We start from the raw sequence: 8,490 nt of genomic DNA on the forward strand, positions 1-8,490 counted from the left end.
GAGTAAAAAGTACAGCGGACTAAGAATAGGCTACATTTATTTTTTATATAACATTTTTCATTTTAGTGAAAAATATGATTTGAATTGTTGACAACACTATATTAGGCAACATAAATAGGTTAAACTACATTTCGTGACCCACGGGGTCAATGAATCATTATTCAGACTTAAGGTTGCCTATAAAATAATGCCTTGAATATTAATACAAAACTGCACTATCTAAAAATGTAGTCTGGATCATTAGAAATGTAAGAAAACCATTTTGAGGGACACCACTTGGAAATGCATTCATTTCAATGTAATTTAATATGTTTGGACATACAAAATTACCCTCATTTGTTCAACTTTGACATCAATCCTCATTTAACAATGCTTCCCTACCTATAAGCCACTGACGCAGACCTAAAGTAATTTTTGTAATATTGTTGAGATTAGTAAAAATGCTATGCAAATTGACATTCTATTATGGCATTGCTGGTATGACCCTATTTTGACTTCTCAACTGCCTTGAAGAGCTCTGTTATTTCCAAAATAAACATCAAGTTGAATTTTTTTTATTGGAAGTTCATATTTGAGTTGTTAGTTACAGGAATTTAAGATGAAATATTTTTTTCAACATGTTTTTCAAGAATAGACATTTAAAGGGTTAAAATACGGTATATAGCGCACATTTCAGATTTAGATACAGAAGATAGAAGACACAGTATTACAAAATACTATCACATTGTAAACAGTAAACAGTTAGTGCCTTGCAAAGAAAGTTTTGTAAGTCTTTATTTACCTAGTGTCCACTAAGCTCAAATATCCCTTAAAAGTAGTTATTTGGTAATTATTGAGTAATTACCATTTTAAAGTGTAATTTCGAGGTAAATACCATGTAAATAGCACCCTATAATGTAAAGCATATCCAAATGCTCTACTTAACATTTCTAAATGTGTGCCCCACTGAACACTCACCCACCTATGTGACTTTTTCGCCTCAAATCTTGAGCCACATATAATAAAAGCATTGTGCCTTTTTTTTAGGAAAGAAAAAGGTATATTTGAACCAGCAGCTTATTTTGGGCTAAATTTGAGTATTACAGGGTCTTCATGTTCCCACTATCCACCATCTCATTTCACTCGAAGAGACAAGTGACTTTGTGTGTTTCTTATGACTCCACCTTCAGTCCACCTTAGGCTGCTCTGTCAAGTGCGCTTCCTACTGAAACCAAACATCCTGCATCTTGGAAGAACTCCCTGCCCTATACCCTCCCTCTCCCATCTTTCCCTCTCTTTCTCCCTCTCTCTCTCCGTCTCCCTCTCTCCATTGACACACACAAACACACACAAAACACGTTTGGTCATTATGTCAACAAAATTATGGATATATTGTGTGATGGATATATTTCTTTATTTGATTTTCTTCATTCCTGCCTTTAAAAAAATACAGTAGATACTGTAAAAATAAATGATTACATTAGTATCTAATAGGAAGTACTGTTTAATTGTGCCACTTTATGTTTGCATCACCATGGTTACGAGATATGGACACTTCTCCAAATTTTCCAGGGGATTACTAAACATTAGGGAAAAACAAGCGTCAACAAGGAGGAGAGTGTGGTCCTGAGGGCAGCATTTGTGCATAAATCAGGGTGGGAAGAAAATAGCACAAGGTAAACATCCTGGCCTGGCCTCACCACAGGTTCTGGGAAGAAAGACTTACTTGACAGGGCTTTTCTCTGACGTCTCATCTATACCACAGAGCAGCCTAGCTAAATCCCAACGCACTCCTAACTGCTGAGCTGATGGCCGTGTCTGTGAGCTCTACAACGATATTTAAATCAGGGCCACCAGTAGCAGAGGGAAAGGCCCTCCATGTGTGTTGGCGAAGAGAGTCAAATGTTTTTTCCAGTTTTATTCCACTGACCTGCAATTTACACTGACTGAGCTCCAATTGAGATGATTCAACGTAGATGTGAGAAGTAATTTATTAACAGTGAGGAATAGTCTAGTCTCGTGTACAGTTGTCATGTTCGTCGTAAAGATGGGACCAAGGCGCAGCGGGAATGTGTATGCTCATCTTCTTTATTATGAAGAAAAACAAAACAAACACTTAATCAAAAACAACGACGAAAAAACAGTCCTGTGAGGCACACAGCTACACACGGAACAACTACCCACAAATCCCATAAAAAAATTAAAAAACTCTATTAAATAGGACCTTCAATTAGAGGCAATGAGGAACAGCTGCCTCCAATTGAAGGTCAACCCAATAAACTACACATAGAAATAGAAGACCTAGAAAGAACATAGAAATAAACTAACATAGAACATACCCAACAAACCCCGAAACACATAAACAAACACCCCTGCCACGTCCTGACCAAACTACAATAACAAATAACCTCTTTACTGGTCAGGACGTGACAACAGTAGCTAGATGCTGATCTTGTCTAGAAATAGTCAGACATATCCATATTATTTTGTCTTTTCCGCAACATCTATTATGACTGTTCCTCTTTTGTACTATGGGCTGTGCCCTACCTTGTTCATCATTTTGGATAAATTCCAGTGCTGTAATATGTCAAAAAATATGTTTCTGTCCGTTAAATCTCACTTCCTGTTGAATTCTACCCATTAGTCCGGTGCTGATACCATTCCCCTCCAGACTCAGGTGTCTCAGCGGAAACTGTGTCCTACAAAGCAGTGCCTTTATGATTTCACTTCCTCCCACCTCACCAATCCCATTACTGTCCAGATCCACCTGCCTCAGGCTCTGATTGGCTCTCAGCGTGTCAGCGAATAGCCTGGCTCCCTGGTCTCCTAGGTTACTCTCATCCAGGATAATATGGCTGAGTATCACGTTTCCCTTCAGAGAGTCAAACAGCTCCCGCCATGCCTCTAGGTCCGCACCAGTGGTCCGGGCCAGCCCCAGGTACTGCAGTCTTGAGTGGAGTCTCATGTAGGATGTCAACATCCTCAGGCCATTGCTGCTCAACCCGTTTCCTCCTATGTCCAGCTCCAACAGTGAAAAGGGGTAGAGAGTGCCCCTTGTGGTTGGAGGGAGGGGGACAACTGAGTGTGTTAACGGGTTCTGGCCCTGGACCTGGGGGTCTTGAATCCATGGTAGTGATGTTGGGTGTCTCGTTGTTATCTCCTGGAGTTGAGCCAGTCCACTAAGTAGTGTCAGAACTCCAGGGTCTCCCAGTTGGTTTCCAAACAAGCTGTAGAGAAGAAGAAGAATCAGCAGTCAATCACAACTTCCAACTAACATTTTCATTTTTCTTTGAAGTGGCTCACCTAACATGCACTGAACACAACATTTCACCTTACCATGGAATGCTTACTTACAAGCCCTTAACCAACAATGCAGTTCAAGAAATAGAGTTTCTGGGATGATGGTGTTGATGCGTTGGTCATTTAGGCAGGTTACCTTCGCTTTCTTGGGCATAGGAACTATGGTGGTCTGCTTGAAAGATGTAGGTACTACAGACTCGGTCAGGGAGAGGCTGAAAATGTCAGTGAAGACACTTGTCAGTTGGTCCGCGCATGCTCGTAGTACACGTCCTAGTAATCCATCTGGCCTTGCGGCCTTGTGAATGTTGACCTGTTTAAACATTTTGCTCACATCAGCTACGGAGAGCGTGATTACACAGTCGTCCGGAACAGCTGGTGCTTTCATGCATGCTTCAGTGTTGCCTCGAAGCAAGCATAAAATACATTTAACACATCTGGTAGGCTCGCATCACTGGGCAACTCGCAGCTGGGTTTACCTTTGTGGTCCGTAATAGTTTGCAAGCCCTGCCACATCCGACGAGCGTCAGAGCCGGAGTAGTAGGATTCAATCTTAGTCCTGTATTGACGCTTTGCCTGTTTGTTCATCTGAGGGCATAGCAGGATTTCTTATAAGCATCTGGATTACTGTCCCGGTCCTTGAAAGCGGCAGCTCTAGCCTTTAGCACGGTGTGGATGTTGCCTGTAATCCATGGCTTCTGGTTGTGATATGTAAGTATGGTCATGTAGCATCCGTGTCATCTGACCACTTCCTCCTTTAGTTTTTGCTTGTAAGCAGGAATCAGAAGGATGGAATTATGGTCAGATTTTCCAAATGGAGGGCGAGGAAGAGCTTTGTATGCGTCTCTGTGTGTGGAGTAAAGGTGGTCTAGAGTGTGTTTTCCTCTGGTTGTACATGTGACATGCTGGTAGTAATTAGGTAAAACAGATTTAAGTTTGCCTCCATTAAAGTCCCCGGCCACTGCTTCTGGTTGAGCATTTTCTTGTTTGCTTAAGGCATTATACAGCTCGTTGAGTGCGTTCTTCATGCCAGCATCAGTGTGTAGTGGTAAATTGACGGCTACGAAAAGTATAGATGAAAAAACTCTTGGTAGATAGTGTGGTCTAGAGGTTATCATGAGGTACTTTACCTCAGGCGAGCAATACCTTGAGACTTCCTTAATATTAGACATCACGCACCAGTTGTTATTGACAATAGATACACACCACCACCCCTCGTCTTACCGGATTTAGCAGTTCTGTCCTGTCAATGCACAGAAAACCTAGCCAACTGTATATGATCCGTATCGTCGTTCAGCCACGACTAAGTGAGATATAAGATATTACAGTTTTTAATGTCCCGTTGGTAGGATAGTCTTGAACAGAGCTCATCCAGTTAATTCTCCAGTGATTGCACGTTGGCCAATAAAACGGATGGTAGGCTGGTTACCCACCCGCCGATGAATTCTCACAAGGCACCTCGATCTCCGCCCTCTGTACCTCTGTCTTTTCTTCACACGAATGACAGGGATTTGGGCCTGGTCTCGGGGAAACAGTCTATCCTTCACGTCGGAATCATTAAAGAAAAAATCTTCTTCCAGTGTAAGGTGAGTAATCGCTGTTCTGATATCCAGAAGCTATTTTCAGTCATCAGAGATGGTAGCAGCAATATTATGTACAACATAAGTTACAAACAATGCGAAAAAACACACTAAAAAGCACGGTTTGTTAGGAACCCGTAAAATGGCAGAGATCCCCTCCGCTGTTACCAGGTTTTCCCATTGAGGTCCAAACATCTATTTTTCAAGGGAGCACTGAGGGCATTCTTACCTGACATATCTTCTTGAGAGATATTTTCTTTTACTAGGCAAGTCAGTTAAGAACAAATTCTTATTTTCAATGACAGCCAAGGAACAGTGGGTTAACTGCCTTGTTCAGGGGCAGAACGACAGATTTATACCTTGTCAGCTCGGGGATTCGGACTTGCAACCTTTCGGTTACTAGTCCAATGCTCTAACCACTAGGCTACGCTGCCGCCCCGTGTATGCTTGTGCGTCCATGGGTCAAGCAATAGTTGCTAAAAGTATGACGTATTAGCTGGAACTAAACATCAAAGGCTTTGTGACACAGTCAGAGCAGCCCTCTGACCTAGGGCTTGGCCCACGGCAGGATCTTGTTGGGAGATATGGAGCCTACACTTGTCCTGATCACTTGTGTGTAAATGCGTTTACAGTATGTCATTGGCGTCCTGGAAAAACCTTGTATCTTCAAAAAGTCAACTTCATTCACAATGTCCTAGGCTCATGAAACTTTCACAGAACAATTTATGTAAAAAAGAGAGATAATCTGGGTTTTCTACAGGACACAGATTTATGAATAAGACACACGAGCTGGAGCTAAACAAAGACAATGAATGTCACCTACAGCAGGTCCTTTGACCTGGGGCTAGACCATCACACACTCACTCACTCACTCACTCACTCACTCACTCACTCACTCACTCACTCACTCACTCACTCACTCACTCACTCACTCACTCACTCACTCACTCACTCACTCACTCACTCACTCACTCACTCACTCACTCACTCACACACAGTGACTCACAGCAGTCCTTTGACCTGGGGCTTGGCCCCCAGTAGGTCCAGGAGGATGTGGGCCCCTTGGGGTCCGAGGTGGTTGAGGTTGAGATTGAGGAATGTGACCTCCGAGGGGCTCCTCTTCAGGGCTGCGGCCAGGCTCAGTAGGAGTGCGTCTGTCAAGCCAGTGTTCCTCAGCACCAGCTGCTCCACCTCGTCAGACGTGTTCAACACTTGCATCATGACATCCAGCTAGAGACAGAGATAAAGGCCGTGAAAAGTAATCAGAGCTAAAACAGAGAGACGGATGTCAATGAAAGCAGAGAAATTGTTTCGTTTTTTTTTATTGAATGAAAAAGTAGTCCCCTCATGATGGGTCCAGCTAGGGAGATGACAAGGAGAGTAGGCAGTGATAACTCTTCTATTTAGACTGGTCATTAGATCTGTCAGTGGTTGTTTGTGTTATATGATTTAGAGAATAAGCAGAACTCATCATCAACTTATGACATCCAGCTATGTGTTTTGGAAGGTTCTACAGTGCGCACATTCTGAAATATGTCTGTCTCATCCTATTGAGGAATTACAATCCATATCTACTGGCTAGAATTATGTAATACTGAGACTTTTCAGAATTCAGACAGGAATTCCTCATATTGGCACAGAGTTCAATAAATCCAGCGATTCCTGTCGGCACCCCAGACACATTTGATCGATATTAAACAGATTTTGGACCCTTAATCTGTGAGCAGAGGATCGAGGCATTTTCTGTTTGTCTGTGAGGATAACTGAGGAATGTCTTAGACAGGGATCTGACTGGGATTGTGGTGGTATGGACATTTACATTACATTTACATTTAAGTCATTTAGCAGACGCTCTTATCCAGAGCGACTTACAAATTGGTGCATTCACCTTGGACCAAAGAGGTATGGAGGTATGGAGTGAGCAGACCTGGGTTCAAATACTATTTGAAATGTATTTAAAATACTTACTCAAACTGTGCTTGATTAAGATCTGCCTGTTGCAATGGAACCAATATAAAAGTCCCAAAAGTGCAAACCCCGCCGATCTGGCACTCCAGACAGGCATAGCAAAAGCTCAAAAATATTTGAAAGATTTCATATAGTATTTGAACCCAGGTCTGGTCAGGGGGGAGACACTACCTAACTTGAGAAACTAACGTTATGTCCACATGCAACAGGCCATCTTGCTAGACTGTGTGGAATGTTTCAGCATGCTATATATGATGGACGCGGTTGAACTGAATGCTCCTTCATCATCTGAGGGTGATGATGAGGCAAGCGCCTGTTGACCCCACAGTAACAAACACAGACAGATGCCCTATAACAAACTGCACTGTGTAAATGTACTGTATTTAGCTTCATGTCATTATGGGGTGTATTTTGGAGTACCTTCCAAAGGCAGCTTCTAAAGGTTTTTCTACACCTGTTCTCAACAAATCAGCACCATTTTTATTTTTGGTGATTGTTCCGTTGATTTTCACTTCCTAGAAGTATGAGTACAGAGTTACTATAATCACAGCCTGTTTATTTCACACCATGTAGCCTACCTGGGCCTGTAGATCTTGTTCTATCGTTGAGATGTGTGTTTGACTCGTGTTGAGTAGAGCTCTGTCCTGGTCCCCTGGCTGCCTGTCAGGGTGCAGAGCACTGTCACTCTCCTCACTTAGCTCCACATCTGAGCCTGAGGGGTTGGGACAAGATGACAACTTCTTCTCCAGACGCCGCCTTTCCAGTACTGCACACACAGACATGGAACACAAATAATGCACCACCTGTTCACTGATTGTATGAAATGGAAAAGTGGTGGATGTCAGCATGAAACACTTCATCATTCTCAATTCAGAAAACCATTGATTTTAGGTTTATATTCTAGATAAGGCATTAATATGTGTATTACAGTGTATATAAATCAGTTACAGTAAGTACTCTGGGGGTATACCAGCCCGTATTGAGCCGTGGTTTATTTACTCACAGTTTGCCTTGAACCAGCGCTGTTTGTTTGGGCTCAGATCCAGCCCAGTGCTCATTTCCATACATTCTTCATAGAAGTCCTTCAGTCTTTCCCCATTTCTGCTTTTCCCATTTGATGCCAAATCCTTATTTTTCTTCCCGTTCTGCTTACTCAGAGCTTCCTCATCCTGCAATGAATCTTTAAAAAGCAACACTCTGATTCATTCCAATTCCTTTCCAACTCACAAAGTACATAAATGGAAATACCTTCATGAAGATTAATGGCGGGTCATCTGTATCTTAACTTCAAAGTACGGTAGCATGATGCCAGACTCTTCTGCCATTAGCCATTCTCTCATCTCCAGGAATGAAGAATGACACCCATGCGCGCACGCACGCACACACACACACACACACACACACACACACACACACACACACACACACACGCAGGAGGTAAAAATAGTAAAAGAATACTCACCAGGGATGTTGACTCTGTTATTGGACTCTTTTTGTGGGGTCTTGGAATTGTCTTTGTCTTTCTCTGGGGTCTTCTTAACTTGTCTGATCTTTTTCTGGTGTGTTCTGCTCTCTGGGCCAGACAGGGATAGGTCCTCGCACTCACCTGTGAACCCTGACCCCTTGCTGTCTTCTCTCTCATTAACCAGGGCCTTGCTGTCATCTC

At 42.6% G+C, this 8,490-nt stretch overlaps 1 protein-coding gene across 1 annotated transcript; it reads right to left on the reverse strand.

Annotated features, from left to right (window-relative positions):
- Positions 1 to 2,048: 2,048 nt before the first annotated feature.
- Positions 2,049 to 8,156, reverse strand: LOC106585222 (uncharacterized). Its single transcript, XM_014171194.3, has 4 exons — positions 7,828 to 8,156; positions 7,403 to 7,590; positions 5,863 to 6,086; positions 2,049 to 3,206 (listed from the first exon to the last, which is right to left on the reverse strand). Exons 1-4 carry the CDS (start codon positions 7,886 to 7,888, stop codon positions 2,567 to 2,569), a joined length of 1,113 nt encoding a protein of 370 aa, XP_014026669.3. The 5' UTR covers positions 7,889 to 8,156; the 3' UTR covers positions 2,049 to 2,566.
- Between the last annotated feature and the right edge of the window lie 334 nt (positions 8,157 to 8,490).

The sequence above is a fragment of the Salmo salar genome, chromosome 24 (genome assembly GCF_965601325.2).
Source record: "Salmo salar chromosome 24, fSalSal1, whole genome shotgun sequence".
NCBI lineage: Eukaryota > Metazoa > Chordata > Actinopteri > Salmoniformes > Salmonidae > Salmo > Salmo salar.

Coding starts and splice junctions, on each gene's coding strand:
- LOC106585222 (XM_014171194.3), bottom strand. CDS start 7,888: ATGGAAATGAGCACTGGGCTGGATCTGAGCCCAAACAAACAGCGCTGG. Junction 7,591..7,827: donor GCGCTGGTTCAAGGCAAACT/GTGAGTAAATAA, acceptor CTGTGTGTGCAG/TACTGGAAAGGCGGCGTCTG. Junction 3,207..5,862: donor CCCCAGGTCAAAGGACTGCT/GTGAGTCACTGT, acceptor TCTTCTCTACAG/CTTGTTTGGAAACCAACTGG.